Below are 22,065 nucleotides of genomic sequence, written 5' to 3'. Positions count from 1 at the left end.
ATGTGTATGACTGTAGATGTGTATTACTGTGTAGATGTGTATGACTGTGTAGATGTGTATGACTGTGTAGATGTGTATTACTGTGTAGATGTGTATGACTGTGTAGATGTGTATGACTGTGTAGATGTGTATGACTGTGTAGATGTGTATTACTGTGTAGATGTGTATGACTGTGTAGATGTGTATTACTGTGTAGATGTGTATTACTGTGTAGATGTGTATTACTGTGTAGATGTGTATTACTGTGTAGATGTGTATTACTGTGTAGATGTGTATTACTGTGTAGATGTGTATTACTGTGTAGATGTGTATGACTGTGTAGATGGTATATTATTTTGTTTATAATGTGAAAATGTGTGTTTGTAATGTGTATTACCAAAATATCCCTTAGAAATTATATCTGCCCTATTGAAAAATGATAAAACAACATCACGTGTAATTTATTTTCTCATTTATACGGATATAATATCAGTAAAACCCAGAACTAAAATCTTCAGTAATTTGGTCACATGCTCTATCACCATCTGACCTGATGGTCTATCACCATCTGACCACCATCTGACCTGATGGTCTATCACCATCTGACCCATCTGACCACCATCTGACCTGATGGTCTATCACCATCTGACCACCATCTGACCTGATGGTCAATCACCATCTAATTTGATCAGATACTCTATCACCATTCATGTTTATGCAGTGTGTCCACAACAGATTCATATTTGCATAATCTGTGACAAAATTCAAATGCCAAACTCTGGTTTGTTGTTTTCTGAGAACTTTGTTCTGACAATATGACTAAAATTCCACTGAGTGTAAAGAGTTAAAGCTATAATGTTGATGTTATGGACGATCAGTCCTTACATCCATAGCTCCTTCTGAGAATTGGATTGTGTTTAAATTTCTCATCCCTCAGATGTTTACCAAAAAAATGTTACCTCATTGTTGTTGGAATCCCAAATTGCTCCATTAATTAAAGTACAATATATTATGGTATGAAAAATCTGTTTGCTGAGTAATAAGTCCACAGTCACAAAGGAAGTGTATGTAGATCCACATGTTTTTAATCAATGGTCAACATTTCACCATGAAAATCATATTTTATGCATCACAGGAAAATGGTAAGACTTTGATCTTCAATACTTTGGTCTTGTTTATTCAGCAACCTCTTTTCCCTGTAAGAAGAAATAAATAATATAATGGATCAGTAATAATAATGAACATGATAAATATATGGATAGAATATAATGGATCAGTAATAATAATGAACATGATAAATATATGGATAGAATATAATGGATCAGTAATAATAATGAACATGATAAATATATGGATAGACTATAATGGATCAAGTCTTTAGTGCTCAGTACTTCGCTTGGATATCTGATTTTTAAGTACTAACTGAATTACTCTCATTAGATTGTTTAGCCCTTCCTGAAATGTTCTTCTTAGAGATCTTCAATACAGTTGAGTGTAAAAGGTCTGTATTGACGTCTGAGAAGACTGAATCATAGGTGTTGTTGATGTGGTCATATCTGAACATGAATCAGGTACAGGTTTAGCAGCAGTTCTGTACCTTTCCAGAGTCACGGGTCTTGGCTCTGAGCTTGTTGACCTGAGTCTCAGCGATGTCAGCACGCTCCTCAGCCTCCTCCAGCTCATGCTGAACCTTCCTGAACTTAGACATGTGCTGGTTTGCTGCTTCCTCCTGGGTGAGGAAAAGAGAGGGAGAGCAGAACATCAGCATTTAAAGTTTGAAGCTTCAGGTAGCAAATAAATATTCTGATGATTTTAAATGTTTTTTTTTTTTTTAAATACAAAAAAATAGATTTAGGATAACAATGTATACAGGGAGCTAGATGATACAGCAGAGGAAGTGAGTGGCAGAACAGGGGATCAAACCACTGCCTCCAGCACAATCACTAGACCAGCCCCTGGTGCAGCAAATTCATATTCAACCCCACCTCCTTTAAGTTGGTAACAAATACGAGGCACTCAGAAATTTGCATAATTTCATCAGCATTTACTTGCACTGTCAATTGTCATTGTTGACTGATGTGTTGTTGCTGTAGCAACACGTCAAACTGTATGGACATGAAGTTTTGTCAGTGACTCACCGATTCCTCAGAATGCCTCTTGTAGGCCTTCACTTTCATCTGCAGCTTATCTACCAGGTCCTGAAGTCTGTTAACGTTCTTCTTATCCTCCTCAGTCTGTGGGAGAAGAGCAAAGAATCAATGTCCCAATAGTTTTACACAGAAACCTGTCTGTGTTAGTTCATTCTTCACAAACTTGACACTTTCTCTTACCTGGTAAGTAAGCTCCTTGACTCTGCGCTCATACTTGCGGACTCCCTTGACTGCGTCTGCACCTCTTCTCTGCTCAGCCTCCACCTCAGTCTCAAGCTCACGCACCTTTGTGGAACAAATACATTTAGGCATTTGAGGTGGTGAAACAAATCTTTGTAAAACAGAGGATGAGTCTTTTACCCAGTCAAGGAGGCACAATTGTTGTCTTTCATTATGTGGTTCCCAAAGTGGAATTTACATTTAAATTTGTTTATGAATATTGCTAGCAACAACAGATGAAACTACCAAGGATCTGTGGAACAAGATTAGAAGGTCCAATACAATGTAATATTATTCATCCACTGTTTATGTTCTTAACCCTTAGATGTACAACATGGGCCTGGGAGGCTCACAGTGATACTGGTAGGCCCACTATTCTAACAATTATATATATTTTTTAAACTCCATTCTTCTTGTAGTTATAATATATAGGACTCTTGTTTGATTTGACCGATTTTGTCGTGCATGTTGCAGTACCAGTATGGCCAATAGAGGCCGCCACGCGCCTCTTTTAATGTTATGAGTTTGCTTCTGTTATGGGGGATTGCGAAGTTTGCCAAGTGAGTCCACAGCAAGACAGAAGCACCGACATAAATACATTTGTATGTCATTATTTTGAAGGTAAGCGAGTGGAAAAGCACCATATTATAGAGAGTAATGTTTGTTAAGATGTTATGTTTTTATGAACTTATGAAAGTCCTCTAGCCTACAAGCTAATTTAGCCGTTAGAGTGCTAGCTGGTAGCCCCGCATAGCAACGCTAGCTTCCCTAGTAACGGCCCTTTTGCAGCAGAGTGAATGAGACATGAAGTTCTCGATCTAGAGAGAGAGAGAGAAATTAAACAACTGTAACTAGATGTAAATCAAATATCACTATGAGATGAATTGGATGAATGTGTGTTTATGTATCAGAAATTTGTATTATTATTATTATTGAATCTATTAATTCAATTGCAGTTTGGAAGAGTTGTACAAGCCTAAATGAAACGACTAGATAAATACATGTTTATATCTTGACTTAATTTGAAGGTCTTGGCTCCAATTCTTCTCAACTCCATAACATAACAGTAACATGTTCCCAACGTTTTTGTTTTGAACATAATTGCACTAATTTATGCTTTAAAACTGGAAAATATTCCCTCTGATGCCAAGAGAGGGGACTGTCAAATGTTCTTTCCCAGCAGCCAAGACCTGATTGGTCTGACCATGCACTGCTGTGTGGATGCTATTTATATCGCACTCTAAAGTAAGAGTTGTGTTCTGATATTATGAAGGGGTCCCTGATGCAAAGAAGTTTGGGAACCCCTGATCTAGGTGGGTTATTGTGAGAACAAGTCATTAAACAATGCTCCTGTTTATTTTCATATGATCAAATACTTTTCCAGCAATCAGTCTTTCAAACCACCCTAATCCACCCTGCTGATAACTCACCCTGGACTCCAGTTTCTGGAGCTGCTTCTTGCCTCCCTTCATGGCCAGATTCTCAGCCTCATCCAGGCGGTGCTGCAGGTCCTTGACTGTGATCTCCAGGTTCTTCTTCATCCTCTCCAGGTGAGAACTGGTGTCCTGCTCCTTCTTCAGCTCCTCAGCCATCATGGCCGCCTGGATAAGTAGTTTGTTTCATTTATGCACCAATCGTCAAAAATCATAACATTCCTCTGAGATCTTTGTTGTTCTTAACCAGCCCAGCTATCATTGGCACATGGGGACAAATCAAGTTGATGTAATTCAAGGACTCACGTCAGTGATTGCCTTCTTGGCCTTCTCCTCTGCATTCCTGGCCTCCTGGACGATGTCGTCCACCTCTCCCTGCACCTGCACCAGGTCAGTCTCCAGCTTCTTCTTGGTGTTCAGAAGGCTGGTGTTCTGAAGGAGGAAACAATACTATTTGTTTTGCTTTAAAGAGAACTTACAAGGCTGAAATGATTAAACTCTCAAAGCAAGAATTGTTGAATTCAAGGTGTGTTTAAACTGTATGCTTGGTTGAGTTTCATTAGAAACGGCTTTTGACCCATACCTGGGAGTGCAGTAGTCCAACACGCTCGCTGGCGTCAACCAGCTCAGTCTCAGCCACTTTGCGGCCTCTCTCTGTCTGCTCCAGAGCAACTCTCAGCTCCTCGATTTCAGCCACCATCAGACCGTTTCTGCGCTCCACCATGGCTGCCTGCTCCTTCATGTCCTCTGCGACACGGACGGCATCATCAAGGTGCAATTGGGCATCCTGGGGTTCACAATGACATACGTTCATTAGGACTTGAGGAAGTAGAGGTGATAGGATTGATCAGTGATAGAAATGTTCACTGGTAAGAATTTCCCCAGTATCGCTACCTTTAGTACATAAACCACTCTATTCAATTCCTCTGTTCTATTATTTTCTACAGATTCACAAACAAATCCGTCTCCATGTTCAGATTTTTGAGCCTGATGTCCCTTTACCTTGAGCTGTCCCTGGACGTTCCTCAGCTGTTTCTGGGCCTCAGAGGCCATCCTGTTGGAGTGGCTCAGCTGGATCTCCATCTCGTTCAGGTCTCCCTCCATCTTCTTCTTCACCCTCAGGGCATCATTCCTGCTCCTGACCTCAGAGTCCAGGGTGCTCTGCATGGAGTCAACCACCCTCTGGCTGTTCCTCTTGATCTGCTCCATCTCCTCGTCCTTCTCTGCGATCTTCCTGTCCACCTCACCCTTGATCTGGTTCAGCTCCAGCTGCACACGCAGAATCTTGGATTCCTCGTGCTCCAGTGTTCCCTGGACAAACAGAAGCAGTCAGGCCAATTGTGTTCAATACATGTAGGATGTAGGAATTAAATATATATGACTACAAAGAACTCCATTACAGAGAGTATTTCACTATAGCAGGCATTGGACTGTAGCTGGTGTGTTGGCTAGTTTAACACTGCTTATCCCATCAAACAGCTGTAGTTTGTACCTCAGCCTCCTCCAGAGCGGTCTGGATCTCAGACTTTTCTGTCTCCACGGTCTTCTTGGCCTTCTCCAGCTCATGGATGCTCTTGCCAGTCTCTCCGATCTGCTCAGTAAGGTCAGAGATCTCCTCTGCACACACACACAAGAAGTTTAGACTTGGGGTGTTTTCAGTGGATATGCCAATGCGCAGAATTTGACATTAAATCATATTAACAGTTAATACATGAACTGCTCTTCATAGGATCTTGCAAATCTAATCGCCAACCACTTATTTGGAATGTTCAAAGGAATACCAACTACAAGTAAAATATATACAAATTATACTGAACATGGCTTTTCTGAAATGGTGTAATATTCATTTTGATTGCAGTTCCCTCCATTTTCAAAACACTAGCCAAACATGAACAAAATAGTACTGCTGTCAAAGGCTCACGTTGCAGGTTCTTGTTCTCTCTCTTCAGAGTCTCCAGATGATCCAAAGCCTCCTCGTAGGAGTTCTTCATCTTGAAGAGTTCAGTGCTCATAGAGCGAGCCTCCTTCTGAGCTCCTTCCAGCTCAGCCTGGCCCTCCTCATACTTCTGCTTCCATTCTGCCAGAACCTAGGAGAATCCATGGAATTTTCATTAGAAGTCGTAGATGAAGAGTTATCAAGTTAGAAATATGCAACAATTACACAATTGATGAGAAAATATAGGTTTATTCATTTTCACCTTGTCAAAGTTCCTCTGCTTCTTGTCGAGGTTGGCAGCCAATGCGTTGGCTCTCTCAACATCAATCATGAGGTCCTCCACCTCTCCCTGCAGCCTCTGCTTGGTCTTCTCCAGGGAGGCGCACTTGGAGTTGGTTGCCTCAATGGTCTCCTCAGCATCCTGCAGACGCTGAGCCAGCTTCTTCCTGTTGGACAACAGACAGTGGTTTTATGGTGTCATTTTTTATTTTGACAGACAATACACATTGATGTAACATTTTGTCAGAGCCCCCTGCCACCCTCACTATCCACACAATATCTGAGTTGTTGCTGTTCTGTGTGACTCACTTGGCCTCCTCCAGCTCCTCTGTGCGCTGGATAGCATCCGTTTCATACTTAGTCCTCCACTGAGCCACCTCACTGTTGGCCTTGGACATGCCGCGTTGCAGCTCTGCCTTGGCCTCCTGCTCCTCCTCAAACTGCTCCCTCAGGAGGTCACAGTCATGGCGGGCAGACTGAACACCGTGGGCCAATGCGTTTTTAGCCTGTGAGAAAGAAAGACAAAGACAGATTAGAGAGAGAGTCAAACAAATGACAGTAGGAGTCTCTGAGGGTGGAGAGACAGTAGGAGTCTCTGAGGGTGGAGAGACAGTAGGAGTCTCTGAGGGTGGAGAGACAGTAGGAGTCTCTGAGGGTGGAGAGACATTAGGAGTCTCTGAGGGTGGAGAGACATTAGGAGTCTCTGAGGGTGGAGAGACAGTAGGAGTCTCTGAGGGTGGAGAGACAGTAGGAGTCTCTGAGGGTGGAGAGACAGTAGGAGTCTCTGAGGGTGGAGAGACAGTAGGAGTCTCTGAGGGTGGAGAGACAGTAGGAGTCTCTGAGGGTGGAGAGACATTAGGAGTCTCAGACGGTGGGATAGTCACCCTCTATATGAAGATATAGCTCTAAACTCTGTGGACGCGAAGTCCATCTTGGGTCCCTTACCTTGACCTCCTCCTCAACTGCCCTCTTTAGTTCCTCCACCTGCTGGGTGAAGGCCTGTTTTCCTCTGGTCAGCTGAGACACCAGGGCTTCCTTCTCCTCCAGCTGGCGACCAAACTCACCTGCAGGGACAGAGTAACATCTTGTTAATAGGGTCTCTGTTCTCTAAGATTGAAAATGTATTCTGAGGTATCATAGGGAATGTTAGGTGGTGAATAGTACAGTAGAAACTATGTGGATACAGCCCCCAACATGTTATTGTGTTTTACTGAAGGAAAGGATTGGCTTGTTGTTCATTGTTGATGGTACCATTTTCTGTCAGGAGTCTGGCCCTCTGTCCGCTGATGTCGTTGACCTGGCGAACATTCTCATCATTCTTAGTCTTCAGCTCACTCAGCTGGTCCTCAAGAGTACGGCATATCTTCTCCAGATTGCCCTGTTAGTGAAACATGTTCCATCATTACTTTATATATGTGACTCCTGTCAACTTCAGGTCACTTGAATGGTGATGTAGTTGACCCTCCTCAACACTGCTTGACCAAAACATCACTACTCACCTTAGCCTTGGCGACGGCCTCCATGTTGCTGGAGAGGTCATCAATCTCCATCTTGTACTCGCTCTTCTCCTTCTCCAGCTTCTGCTTGACGCGCTGCAGGTTGTCGATCTGCTCCCCGAGCTCAGCCACACTGTCGGCCTGCTTCTTGCGCAGAGCGGCGGCTGTGGCCTCATGCTGCAGGGTGGACTCTTCAAGATCACGACGCAGCTTCTGGAACTCAGCCTCACGCTTCTTGTTCATCTCAATCTGAGCAGCAGTGGCGCCGCCGGCCTCCTCCAGCCTCTCGCTGATCTCCTCAAGTTCCCTGGAGAGATCGGCCCTCTGCTTCTCAACCTTAGCCCTGGCAGCACGCTCAGCCTCAATTTCCTCCTCCAGCTCCTCAATACGGGCCTAGAACAGGGGGCAGGAGCAGGGGGATGAACACTACAATACAGTTGAAACAATTGAACCTCACAAAATAATAATAGTATGTATATTTTGCATAAATGTGTTTAATACGAAGCCAGTTACACTAATATATTCAGTAGACAGTGTCCCATTAAGGAACCAAAACCACAATGTTAAGAAACACCATCTTCCAACCTACTCAGCTGTCAGAAGCCACCTGGAAAAATGTTTGCCACCAGAAGAATGTTTTTCAGGAAATGATTCAAGTCTGTGCTTTTCTGTACTGGAGCTTATATCCTCTACTGTACCTGGAGTTCCTTGATCTTCTTCTGCAGCTGAGCTCCCAGAGACTGCTCATCCTCAACCTTGCTGAGGAGCTGGGTGGTCTCAAACTCCTTCCTAAGAAACACAAACAGGTCAATTGCAGAGTTGGTTTTGTTTCTATAGCGTAAAGCAGTGGTCACCCACCCATTTTCTGAGTCAAGATCACCTTCTGAGTCAAAATGCCGAGATCTACCTCTCTGATTTTTTTATTAACATACCTTTCAACATGTAAGCCTATGCAACATTAACCTATTTGAAACAGTACTGTAGCAATGTGGTTTGTTCAGTAAGCTATAGGCCCAATACATTATCACTGCATTCTGGCTTTGCTTGAATTTACCTGCCAATGCATTGTTGTTCAGGTCATTAAAAAAAGACATATATATTTCAACATTTGAGGTAGGCTATATGATCACACCGGTAATAGATCCGTTGTTGTACTACTTGTGAGGCACAGCTGAGTGAGCAGACATTTACATGATCTGCTTTTACTTCTATTTTACTGGGCTGATGGTGCCTGCATCTGATGGTCCGTCTCAGCAGAGGGAGAGAGCAGCAGACTGAGGGTCTGTCTCAGCAGAGGGAGAGAGCAGCAGACTGAGGGTCTGTCTCAGCAGAGGGAGAGAGCAGCAGACTGAGGGTCTGTCTCAGCAGAGGGAGAGAGCAGCATCTGAGGGTCCGTCTCAGCAGAGGGAGAGAGCAGCAGACTGAGGGTCTGTCTCAGCAGAGGGAGAGAGCAGCAGACTGAGGGTCTGTCTCAGCAGAGAGAGAGAGCAGCAGATTGAGGGTCCGTCTCAGCAGAGGGAGAGAGCAGCAGATTGAGGGTCCGTCTCAGCAGAGGGAGAGAGTAGCAGATTGAGGGTCTGTCTCAGCAGAGGGAGAGAGCAGCAGATTGAGGGTCCGTCTCAGCAGAGGGAGAGAGCAGCAGACTGAGGGTCTGTCTCAGCAGAGGGAGAGAGCATCTGAGGGTCCGTCTCAGCAGAGGGAGAGAGCATCTGAGGGTCCGTCTCAGCAGAGGGAGAGAGCAGCAGACTGAGGGTCTGTCTCAGCAGAGGGAGAGAGCAGCAGATTGAGGGTCTGTCTCAGCAGAGGGAGAGAGCAGCAGACTGAGGGTCTGTCTCAGCAGAGGGAGAGAGCAGCAGATTGAGGGTCTGTCTCAGCAGAGGGAGAGAGCAGCAGATTGAGGGTCTGTCTCATCAGAGGGAGAGAGCAGCAGACTGAGGCTCCGTCTCTCAACATCCCTCTGCTCTCCCTTTCCTCCACTGACACTGACCATAAAGGGACACCGTCTTCCAGCTGATGGCAAAACTCGTGTCGCGCTTATTATTATCGCATTATTTCTGCCTCGTACACAAATTCATGTTGTTACTCCTTTGAACAGAGAAAGGGAAATATTCATTGATATTACAAAGGACCCAAGCCGCTAATAATAACAACAACGCCTGTAGATACAGTTTCCAATTCATTCATAACTGTTGCTCTGCTTGTTGTAGCGCTGAGTGGAAATAAGAAGAACGCGCATTTTATGGCTTATAAAAGTGTTGAAAACAAAGTGTTGACAGGGCTGAGTAAGAACTTAAACACGAACTCTCTCATAGAAACAGCAGCTCTTTGCTGTATTCGTTGACAGTCTCTCTCTCTAGTCGTGGTTTTGTAATCTCACAGTATCAATTTTGCCGTATCTTTCTTCCACGTTACTGCAGACTTGGTCATTTGATCTGATTGGCCAGCGGAGGCATAGTGCACTTGATTTTCTCTCCAGGCCCACCAGGAAGGCAGTGGTTGTACCTTCAGACACATTAAATGGCAACAGTTTGCCTACCCGGCCCACAGGGCAGCTGAATTGGCTGCACCTGACACCAACAGCCCGAGACAAAAATAAAAAATAGGGACAGAAGGCTTTATCATTGGGTTTTTACAGAAATGTTTGGCGATCGACTAGAAATGCCTTGGAGATCGACAAGTCGATCACGATCGACCGGTTGGTGACCACTAGTGTAAAGGGAGAGTATCATACCATTCACTTTGCTTTTAAGAATCACAAGCAAGTGCTAATTCATAATTACAAGAATTTGTCAAGAACAACCATTATAGCAGCTAATACTGTAGTCATTTGTTTGTGTTTACTTCTTGATTTTCTCATCAGCTTGCTGCTTGTCATTCTCCAGGTCCATTATGGACTCCTGGGCCAGTTTCAGATCTCCCTCCAGCTTTCTCTTGGATCTCTCAAGGTCCATACGGAGCTTCTTCTCTTGCTCCAGAGAACCCTCAAGCTAGAAGATAAAAACACATATATTATTAAAATCTAAACAACTGAAGATAATATCATCTTACATACTATCATGGCCGAAATGTCAAACTCCACTCACGTCGTCCACTTGCTGTTCCAGCTTGGTCTTGGCCTTGGTCAGAGTGTTGACTTTGTCCTCCTCTGCCTGCAGGTCATCCAGTGTCTGCTGGTGGGCCTCTTGGAGGGCTTTCTTCTCCTTGGTCAGCTTGGCAACACTCTCATCCATAGACGCCATCTCCTCTGTCAGGTTTTTAACCTGAAAATGGCCACAACATAATTATACTTCACCATAACGGGGAGATTTAGTTTGTTAAATGTTACATTCATTTAATTTAGATTAGAAATTAATCAACAACTACTGTACTATATATTCAACACTAGATGTCAGTGTTCACCATGCCAGTGTACTGAGTGGAAGTCATAAATGAGGGGGAGCAGAACATGCAATGAATGTGAATGAGTACCAAGCAAGTGAAATTCCCCTATTGTATCTTAATATTTCCTGCACCCACAATACAACTTGAATTCCATTTCTGTTGAGCTATGTTTTGAGTTGTTTAATGTTTGGATTATTGTTGGTTAGACTGTCTATAGTAAGACACAAGACCTTGTTTTCAGTGGCGTGCTTCTCCTTCTCCACTTTGGCCAGGGTGAGCTCCAGGTCATCAATGTCCTTCTTCAGCTCAGAACACTCATCCTCCAGCTTCCTCTTCTTGGCAGTCAACTCAGCATTGATCTCCTCCTCATCCTCCAGCCTCTCGGTCGTCTCTTTGAGTTTGGCCTCCTGCTGGATCTTGCTCTTGATGAGCCCCTCGCACCTTTCCTCAGCATCGTTCAGACTCTCTCCTTCCTGGTTTCAGAACAGGAGTAAACAAAATCAGAGGCCTCACTTTGCGTATTGACGGTCGAGCAAATCAAAAGAAATCAATGAATTTTATAAAGTATATAACACTGGCAATAAAAATGTGTCAGTTAAACACATACTTTAGTGGGTTCATATGCATGTGTATGTGTGTGTAAATCAAATCAAATGTATTTATATAGCCCTTCGTACATCAGCTGATATCTCAAAGTGCTGTATAGAAACCCAGCCTAAAACCCCAAACAGCAAGCAATGCAGGTGTAGAAGCACGGTGGCTAGGAAAAACTCCCTAGAAAGGCCAAAACCTAGGAAGAAACCTAGAGAGGAACCCGGCTATGAGGGGTGGCCAGTCCTCTTCTGGCTGTGCCAGGTGGAGATTATAACAGAACATGGCCAAGATGTTCAAATCTATTCATGTGTATGTAAATGTGCCCTCCTGAAGGTCGTTGCTGACTCACAGATGCGACTTGGAGTGACAGGTCGTTCTTCTCCTGTGTCAGGGCCACCAACTTCTCCTCCATTTGCTTCTTTGTGGACAGAGCCTTGGCCAGATCTGTCTTCATCTTCTCATAGTTCTCCTTCATGTTGGCCAGCTCCTTCTCAGTCTCAGCGCTCTGCAGCAGGGGCTTGATCTTGAAGTACAACTTCATCCATGGCCAGGTTTTGACATTCATGAATGAGCGGATGTTGTACTGGATGGCGAAGATAGACTCTCTGTTCAACAGAAAGGATACAGTGGCATGGTGAGTGACGTCCCAGAAGGGACAGACGTCAGTTCAACATCTATTTTTGATTTACATTTGGTCTAACGTGAATTCAACGTGAAAACAACGTGAAAACAACAGAACTGTCACCATGTTATTGGATTTAGGTTCAAAGTTGAGTGGAAAAAAAGACAATTCCCATTACATTACACTACACTACACTACATTACATTACATTACATTGATAACTTTTTTTAAATCCAGGTTGTTTCAACGTCATCACATTTAATTTGGGGGTTGAAATGACCAGTGGGATGTTTCATAAAGCTACATTCTTGGAGTCGAAGAATAACAAAATGGAACCCCCACCACTTTTTGTATACAGCTGAAAGGGGCTTGGGAAATGTAACCCCTCTTAAATTCAAAGACAGTGCTCTAAATGCGAGGACTGACAGATTATGCTAAGCTCATGAGACATTTTTATATTCTTCAATAAGGAATGGGTTAATATCACACATTAAAAGACAATTGAACAGCCAAATCCCAAACTGCAGCTATAAAGCTAGAATCCTTAGTTGGCACATCCATTTCTGGACTAAATTAATTAACCCAAAAGCTTTAGTAGACCATTATAAGATGTACTTTCTCATTCTGAACAACTCACAGCATATACAGTATGTAATCATAATGCATTAGATACAGGTGGTTGACAGAAAGCTTTGCCAAGATGTCTACTATTCCTCACCTCCTCTCCATCATCTTGCTAAACTCTCTCCTCATGAGGAATCCACGGCTGAGAGCCTGGACCATGCCGACCAGAGCAGCCAGCTTCTCATCTCTCATCTCCTCCAGGACACCCAGCAGACCGGCTTTGAAGAACACCTGAGACACAGGTTAACATGGTCAATGGAACCACAGATAGAAAGGCTTGAATCAAAAGAGGGGAACAACACCACTAGATTGATTTAAACAACATTAACTCTGCAACGGTTACAAACAAACCACGGGATAGGTTGTGTCTAAGTTGTTAGTTATTGTACAGTTGTAGATTAATAATGTACAGATACATATACCTGCAACTATACCACTCTAACACAATGTACATGATAATGACTTTAGTTTCTCTTCTATACTTGTGATGAATAAACACTACAATGTTTTTCCACCTTTTCCATTAGTTAAATGAAGAAGAAAGAACAAAAGGATGGATAGATCACCTGGAGAGATTTTATATGGTACGGGTTTAAATTATCATTCAAGCTGTGTTTTGTTGTCAGATTTTACTGGGGGTTTTTGACTGACCTTGGTGTGTCCAAACTTGTAATCCTCGTGATTCACATCAATGGACCCAAGCAGCTTCTCAGAAGCCTTCTTGTTGTCCATGAACTGGCCCTCAGGGATGACACTGGCATTCAGTACTTTGTACCTGAATGAGAGGACAGTTTTAAAATATGACATGTTGTAATTAGTTGGTTGGTTATACAGTGAGGTTCATAATGATCGGCACCCTTGATAAAGATGAGCAAAATAGACTGTCTAAAATGAATAATACAAATACTGAGCCATATTCTATGGTCTAAAAGCTATAAACCCATACCTACTGTAAAATATGGTGATGTTATGGGGCTACTTAACGTCAACTGATCCGGGGGCCTCGTTAAGGTCAACGGCATCATGACCTTTACCCAGTACCATGACATTTTAGCCAAAATCTCGGTTGGCAAGACAATAACCCCAAGCACACATCAAAATCCACAAGGAAATGGTTCATCAACCACATAATCAACATTTTACTATGGCCATCTCAATCTCCAGACTTGAACCCCATTGAAAACCTGTGGTTTGTATTGAAGAGGGCCGTCCATAAGTGCAGACAATGGATATCAAGGATCTGTAAGGATTCTGTAAGGAGGGTCCAACATCCCTCCCATTGTGATCTACAATCTCATACAACATTCTAGAAAAAGACTCAGTGCCATTGTCCTCGTACTGAAAACAGGGGTGCCAATCATGATGCACCCTATCTTAAAATAAAATAAGAATTGTTGAACAAAATCTCTTTCTCTGAGTATAAAATAATATAATTCACAAATGTTTGACCGTACAATATAGCTCAGTATCAGTGTTATTTGATAGTCTTTTCTGCTCATCTTTATCAAGAGTGCCAATCATTTCTCTCTGTGTGTGTGTGGTGTGTGTGTGTGAGAGTGTGTGTACCTCTGCTTGAAGTCAGCATAGAGGATTCTGCTGGGGAAGCCCTTTCTGCAGATCCTGATACCCTCCAGTACACCATTACACCTGAGCTGGTGGATAACCAGGAAGTTCTCCATCAGACCTGGTAAAACAAAACAAGTCTCTTTTAACACTCATAAACAGCTTATAGATTGGGATTGTTAAGGTTACTGATACTATACTGATGAGATGACATATTTAACTCAATATTTATTGTACCTGGAGTCTTTGACTCGTTGGGGATCAGGCAGCGCACAAAGTGAGGATGAGTGCTCCTCAAGTTGGTCATCAGCTTATGTAAGTTCTCCTGTAAGAGGGTTACAAACCATTTTCACAGATATAATTTTTGATAATCAATGCACCTTTTAAAGGACTGAATCTACACATTTCAAAAGCTCACCCTGAACTGGGAGGACACAGTCTGCATGGAACCACCCTTCTTCTTGCCTCCTTTCTTGGCTTTGTCTGTTAAAATGGGGGAAAGTTACATTTCCTAGAGCGGGTGGAATAAATAGAATCATAATAAGCGTTTTTAAGAAATCTAGAGTGGTCTTGTCTTCAGCAAGCACACTAATTATAAACCAGAGAATCTCTGGTTAACTTCACACGTATCTAGAGGCCAATGCTGCCAATCAGATTGTGTAGAATAACACCTATTGAGAAATTGTGGTGCATTAAAAGACTCAAGAACATTTGGGTCTGAGTTGTAACCAGTATTTAGTTAAATATTGTGACATGATGCTAGTCTTACCCTCTGGAGGGGGAGGGGGATACAGGGCAGCCAAAATTTTGACTCCTGACTTCCCGTACAACTGACAAACTGAGTCGTTCAGGGGGTCCTTGTTCTTCTCTAGCCATCCAGTGATGTTGTAGTCCACAGTGCCGGCGTAATGCACCAGGGAGAAGTGGGCCTCTTGCTTGCCTTTGGCAGGCTTGGGCTTCTCAAACGACTTTGTTTTGCCAAGATGCTGGGCGTACAGCTTGTCCTTGAAGGTAGTGTCTGAAGACTTGGGGAACATGCACTCCTCTTCAAGGATGGAGAAGATGCCCAATGGCTTTACAAAAAGAGATGTATATCAAATTAGCATAATTTAAGATCATATTTATTATCTTAGCAAACATGCTATTATAGGATTATATTCATTTTGGGGCACAAAACAGGAAACATATTGAGTTCTCAACAGTCAGATGCATTGTACCACTGTGATAATAATGGTCGCTAAGCGCTTTGCTGTTATGGCCCATTATAATGGTCCATTATAATCCTCACAGACATCTTACCTTCTCAATAAGCTCAATGCAGGCAGCCAAGTCCATGCCGAAGTCAATGAAGGCCCAGACGATTCCCTCCTTCTTGTACTCCTCTTGCTCCAGGACGAACATGGTGTGGTTGAAAAACTGTTGCAGTTTCTCATTGGTGAAGTTGATGCACAGCTGCTCCATGCTGTTGTACTGTTGATGGAATTTTAAAAGGGATCATTTCATCATACAAGACTGTAATCCATCTCAATCACAACTAATTGTCTTGTTCTGGTCTCATACTCACATCAAAGATCTCAAACCCGGCAATGTCAAGCACACCGATATAGAACTGTCTTGGATTCTTGGTGTCCAACATCTCATTGATACGGATGACCATCCACAAGAACATCCTCTCATAGATGGACTTGGCCAGAGCCATGACTGAGTTATTAACCTGCAATGATAATACCTCAAATGAATACATTAGATATTGACCATGTCTGGTGGTAAGGTGATACAAGCTTGGGAAAAACATCACTATTCAATTACAGCAATGCACTTGTCCCCAAAATAATCAATCTCTCAGAAAAAGGTAGATGCCATGTTTGGCTGCCTTACCTGAGCCACAGTCTGTCCCTTGGTCACATACTCGTTGCCGACCTTCACTCTGGGGTAGCACATAGCCTTCAACATCTCAGCTGAGTTCAGGCCCAGCAGGTAGCCAATTTTATCAGCCACTGGAGAGAGAACCAACAACAACAGACTCAGGGACACAAGATCACTTGTTTCTGATGTCACATTGACAAATTGTTTGCTCAAATCATAACTGAAGGTGGTAATTTGGTCCCCAAAAATGATCTCCTGCCTGACTTTCATGTGGCACTGTCTGTCTTAGGTGTTCTATTTCTATATTGGGGACTGGGAATGGGACTAATACTCTACATATTGTATATCTATGAGTGGGACTCACCCTCTGTGCCGTCTGGCTCGGCCTGCTCCTCACGCTGCTTCTGCTTGAATTTCAAGTTTCCATGGTGCACTACAGCTCCTGTCAGCTTGTAGATGCCAATCTTCTCATCATTAGTGAAGCCCAGGATGGTAATGGCATCCTGGCATTAAAGAGGAAGTACAACAGAGATGAACTGAACAGTTGTTTGCTCAGTTACACTACAGTTCTTTGCTCACTCCAGAACGAATGGGATGAATAGATATTACTCTGTGCCAATACATTAGTGATGGAAACACAAAAGGAGTTTTACACAGTTCCACAAGGCACTTAGCTCTCTTATGGAAGCCTTACATGACGAAATGTGAAGTTATGAAGAGTGGCTTGAGGCACATGCTTAACTAACACAAGTGAATTGTCCCATGTAGCTCAGTTGGTAGAGCAGGACACTTGCTACCCCAGGGTTGTGGGTTCAAATCCCATGAGGGACCAGAATGAAAATGTATGCACTTACGTACTCTAAGTTGCTATGGATAAGGGAGTCTCCTAAATTGTCAATGTAGATTAAATCATGACAACTTCCCAGCTGCCACCAAGTTGTATTTTCACACCGCATTCAGTGTGTATGGTGGTCCTACCCATTCCCTATCTAGAGATTGGTTAACCCTGTTTGACTCACGTCTGTGGCATCCAGCTCTTCATTGTCGTCGATGCTGGCCACAGCGATCTGACCCTGGCTACACATGGGGAAGTCGTAGGGGTTGGTGGTGATGAGAGACATTTCTGTAGACAACGGAGAACAGCTTGTCAGTTAAATCTCTTAGAATTCTGCTGTCCTACTTTACAGTATCTCTCCCTCCTTTACTCAATAGATGGACTCAATGATACATGTAGTATTACTAGTGCATCACAGTGCATTACTTGATCGATATTTCCCAGAGACCTGACTCATGTCTAGATGCCTTGTTACCTTGGATGTAATCATTGTAATATTATTATTAGTGTGGACTATGAATATTTTTAACAAGTTCCACAGATGTGGGAATAATTTCTCCTGAAACTCTACTTTGTCGTACCAACTATCTCAGGTTTGTGGCCTGTCATCATCTGGAAGAAGATGTGGTAGCCTCTCTCATCGGGCAGCTGGAAGGACACTCTGGACTTCTCCAGCAGGTCTGAGGGAGAGGGAGAGAGAGAAAATGGAGATGATATAATTACATTTTATCTGTGAATTTAGGAAAGCATTGAGAAATAATCAAAGCCAACTCACAGGTCTCAATGTCAGCTTTAGCCAGTTTGCCAGCTTGGAAGTGAATCCTGATAAATTTACCCTACAGTAGAGCATGGGGGTTTGAGATAGGTCAACAAATAATTCTAACATTTTACTTTGATAAACCCTTTAATCTTTACAGTTTGTTGGACATCTATTGATTTAACAAAAGGGAACTACTGAAATATATTTTTCCAATATAAGGTAACTTCCACAGTATGCCCTTCATACTTACAAAGCGAGACGAGTTGTCGTTCCTCACTGTCTTGGCATTACCGTAAGCCTCCAGCAGAGGGTTAGCTGCAATGATCTGATCCTCAAGAGACCCCTGATTGAGACAAACACACGTTTCTCAGAAACTGGAAAAGTGGTAAAGTTTGTTTTTCTTAATGACTTTTCTTGAAACATGATTCACTGATGGAAAAAAAGTTTGCTCAGAAAACCAAACTGAAATGTGTTAAAAAGGCAAACATAAGACCAACCTACCTGCATTTTGTTGGGGTCTGCTTCCTTCTTGCCACCAGACACTGCAATGGTGGCAAAGTACTGGATGACACGCTTGGTGTTGACAGTCTTTCCTGCACCGGATTCTCCACTGGTTTATATGACAGAGAAAGAGGGGTTTTAGTTACATGTTTGAGTGTCAGATTGGCTTTCACTAAGAAATGGCATAGAAAAATATGTGTTCTGACATAAATCTTTAACAAATAATCCTTCTCATCGACTCGTTATTACACATAACCTGATGCTCTAATCAATTCATAATGTCATGTATTTTCATCATCAAAGTGAAATTTTAGTGAACAACTTACGTAATCAGGATGGACTGGTTCTCCTTATCTGGAACCAAAAAACATATTACTTATCATACTCAAGAAACATTATGGGGACATTATTTAATTCATAGCATCATCATGAATTTCATTTTTGAAAATGTTCCATTGAAGTGATAGCTTAGTGAAAATCAGATATTGTTAGAAACTGTTAGAAAACAGTAGATACCTGTCTGAGGCAGTTTTTAATTTCCATTGACAGATCCATCCATCTTTCCATATGCACTTATGGACATCTATCCATCCATCCATCCATCCAACCAAACAATACATCCAACCAAACAATACATCCAACCATCCATCCATCCATCCATCCATCCATCCAACCAAACAATACATCCAACCAACCATCCATCCATCCATCCGTCCATCCAACCAAACAATACATCCAACCATCCATCCATCCATCCATCCATCCATCCATCCATCCATCCATCCAACCAAACAATACATCCAACCAACCATCCATCCATCCATCCGTCCATCCAACCAAACAATACATCCAACCATCCATCCATCCATCCATCCATCCAACCAAGCAATACATCCAACCAACCATCCATCCATCCATCCATCCAACCAAACAATACATCCAACCATCCATCCATCCAACCAAACAATACATCCATCCATCCATCCATCCAACCAAACAATACATACAACCAACCAACCATCCATCCGTCCATCCGTCCATCCATCCATCCATCCATCCATCCATCCATCCATCCATCCATCCATCCATGAGAGCTCTTACCAATCATCATGAACTGAAAGGCGTTGTCAGAGACGGAGAAGATATGGGGTGGAGCCTCCATCCTCTTCTTCCCTCTGTAGGCGTTGACAACCTCTTCGTCGTACACTGGGAGCCACTTGTAGGGGTTCACCGTGGCACAGAAGAGCCCAGAGTAGGTCTGGATGAAAGAATAATTAAATTAGGGTATTAGTAAAGTCAGATGTACTTTTACCTGGATTTATGTGAGAATGTGGGTGTACTTTGGTTTACTGATGTGGGTCTACTGTATTGATATGTTTTGGTTTCTACCATTCACTTATGTGTAGGACTGTATGTGTGTATTTATTATCTTCATGTGTGTGTGTTTATTATCTTCATGTGTGTGTGTGTTTATTATCTTCATGTGTGTGTGTATTTATTATCTTCATGTGTGTGTGTTTATTATGTTAATGTATGTGTGTGTTTATTATGTTCATGTATGTGTGTGTTTGTATGTGCAGGTTTCTTACGTAGATCATCCATGCTGCATAACGCTCTTTGAGGTTATACAACACAGAGGCTTCATTCAGGTAGGTCATCATGGCCATGTCCTCAATCTTGTCGTACTTAGGGGGGTTCATCTCATAGATGTCTGCATCTTTGAACTCTTTTCCTTCCTGAAACAGTCAGAAATCTAGTTTACACACAGATCAAACTGGACATGACAAAATGCTTTTTGCTCATTAAATACAAGTTTAATAATTTTAAAAATATATATCCACATTTAATCCAACTACTTAGTTATCACCCACTGACACATAACTGGAGATTATTGACTAGTCAACATTCTATGTCATGTTTAAATAGCAGCAATAAAAATGATGTGTTTTAAGGTGATACATTGTCTGCAAAACAAAATGTAATCTATTTTATAATCTTAATCTATTTTTTTTTGTAACTGATTTCTTATTGCCTTATAGACATTGTTTGGATTTTCAGTGATTTTTTAAGAAATAGAGTAACTTCACAAAATTAAACTTGACTACTTTTCAGATCAGACTTACCTCCTTACTTCCGTCAGGTCTCGTGACTGTCACAGTACATTTCCCTTCTGTCCTGGCAGTGACTAAACCCTTAAGGTACAGCTCCACCTTGTCTGTCACGTAGCAGGCGTTCTTTGAATCAAAGGGTGCGGCTTGTGCCTCAATCCTCTCCCTCTCAGGCTTACGGAGGTATATGGCAGCCTTGCCGTAGATTTGCATCTCCGCGTCCGTACTCATGGTGACGGATAACTAGGAAAGAGATTAAACAAGAAACGTGATTGACTCTGTGGTGCTTCCTCCCCAGTCAACAGAGTTAGGTGAGCGGTATCTCTCTCAGAATATTCTCACACTTTTTATGTGAAGAGTCAAACCATGTCTCACCTTCTTTTCCCCCTCTACAGATGAATGTGTACTTCTTGGAGGACCCTGTGAAACATGAGTGTGTTGTGAAAACATACAAGTCTAAAGCTTTATCATTGAACCCCTGAAGGGCTAGAAAACATGTAACTCAATCATTACATGTCAAATTCAACTACAGGTGCAACTGGTAACTTTAATTTTCCTAGTGACAACTCACTTTACTACACATTCTGTCAGGAATTCAAATAAATTCCCATAAAACCCAGTTAGATTCTAGAACACCAACTCAATTTACTACACATTCTGTCAGGAATTCAAATAAATTCCCATAAAACCCAGTTAGATTCTAGAACACCAACTCAATTTACTACACATTCTGTCAGGAATTCAAATAAATTCCCATAAAACCCAGTTACATTCTAGAACACCAACTCAATTTACTACACATTCTGTCAGGAATTCAAATAAATTCCCCTGAAACTCAGTTACATTCTAGAACACCCTTTCAAGTGCAGGAGCACCACTGAAAGTTACAGAAATAAAACACATTTAAAGTATAACACATAATACAAATCTATATATATTTTTTTTATATAAATGCCACTTGATTGTATATTGTCAAATCTTACAAGAGACATGCAGAAGTCAATTCAAACAGTGCAGTTAGCTACTGCCTCAGATGCTGAGTACAAAGATGAGACAAATGTCAACATCTAAGGAGATGTAGAGGTCTTACCACAGAGGAAGAAGGTATCTGACTTATGGATGCTGGGGCCTCAGCCTCCTTATATCTGGTTGGAAGTGCCAACCAGGCAAAAGTTAATTATGGACCACTCTGGGAAAGGACATGAATTGGATGAGAGACCTGTTTATTTCTGTGTCTCACTAGCACCTCCCACTTCCAGGAGCACCACTCTCCCATTACATTACTTTTTAATGTCATATTTGTCTGTGAATTGAATTTCACTGAGTTTACGTAAATGATAGATGTCATTATTAATAATTATGACGATAACAAAAGTTTGATTCTTCCCAATGTAACTTCCACTTCCACTGAACCTCATATACTGTAATGGACTGAGTCCACGTTGCTTGTGGCTGAATGGATGCAAGTCCACACAGCAATGTTCTAGTAGAAAGCCTTATCAGAGGAGTGGAGGCTGTTATAGCAGCAAAGGGGAGGCCAATTCCATATTAATGCCCATGATTTTAGAATGAGATGCCCGACGAGCAGGTGTCCACATACTTTTGGTCATGTAGTGTATTTATCTTCAGTTTGATAGTCGTTCCACGAAATGAGTCCCTTTCACATCCCTTTGACATTTTATGTAGAAATTGTGTACAAATATTGCATTTTAAAAGCCT

General features: G+C 42.3%; 1 protein-coding gene across 1 annotated transcript; it reads right to left on the bottom strand.

The window, feature by feature from the left end:
* Positions 1-1,042: 1,042 nt before the first annotated feature.
* Positions 1,043-21,476, bottom strand: LOC110487201 (myosin heavy chain, fast skeletal muscle). Its single transcript, XM_090195013.1, has 41 exons — positions 21,437-21,476; positions 20,722-20,766; positions 20,362-20,589; positions 19,828-19,974; positions 19,340-19,496; positions 18,565-18,592; positions 18,239-18,347; positions 17,988-18,080; positions 17,753-17,813; positions 17,559-17,657; positions 17,162-17,265; positions 16,507-16,645; positions 16,155-16,273; positions 15,841-15,990; positions 15,576-15,746; positions 15,046-15,349; positions 14,695-14,759; positions 14,514-14,601; positions 14,280-14,397; positions 13,365-13,488; positions 12,808-12,944; positions 11,817-12,072; positions 11,104-11,346; positions 10,576-10,752; positions 10,334-10,479; positions 8,191-8,281; positions 7,496-7,885; positions 7,248-7,374; positions 6,942-7,060; positions 6,306-6,502; positions 5,980-6,163; positions 5,703-5,868; positions 5,274-5,398; positions 4,784-5,092; positions 4,365-4,568; positions 4,088-4,213; positions 3,779-3,949; positions 2,310-2,414; positions 2,118-2,213; positions 1,577-1,708; positions 1,043-1,175 (listed from the first exon to the last, which is right to left on the bottom strand). Exons 3-41 carry the CDS (start codon positions 20,575-20,577, stop codon positions 1,155-1,157), a joined length of 5,814 nt encoding a protein of 1,937 aa, XP_090051139.1. The 5' UTR covers positions 20,578-20,589; positions 20,722-20,766; positions 21,437-21,476; the 3' UTR covers positions 1,043-1,154.
* Positions 21,477-22,065: the final 589 nt, after the last annotated feature.

The sequence above is a fragment of the Oncorhynchus mykiss genome, chromosome 13 (assembly GCF_057628025.1).
Source record: "Oncorhynchus mykiss isolate SJ-2025 chromosome 13, ASM5762802v1, whole genome shotgun sequence".
In the NCBI taxonomy this organism is placed as follows: domain Eukaryota; kingdom Metazoa; phylum Chordata; class Actinopteri; order Salmoniformes; family Salmonidae; genus Oncorhynchus; species Oncorhynchus mykiss.
The sequence above is the reverse complement of the archived record's forward strand: the minus strand, read 5'-3'. Positions and strand labels throughout refer to the sequence as shown.

Excerpts from the sequence above, each read along its gene's own strand:
- LOC110487201 (XM_090195013.1), bottom strand. The coding sequence starts at position 20,577 with ATGAGTACGGACGCGGAGATGCAAATCTACGGCAAGGCTGCCATATAC. Across the intron at positions 14,760-15,045 it reads TCCCCCTCCCCCTCCAGAGG|ACAAAGCCAAGAAAGGAGGC; the intron begins GTAAGACTAGCA and ends CCATTTTAACAG. Across the intron at positions 14,398-14,513 it reads CAACGAGTCAAAGACTCCAG|GTCTGATGGAGAACTTCCTG; the intron begins GTACAATAAATA and ends TTGTTTTACCAG.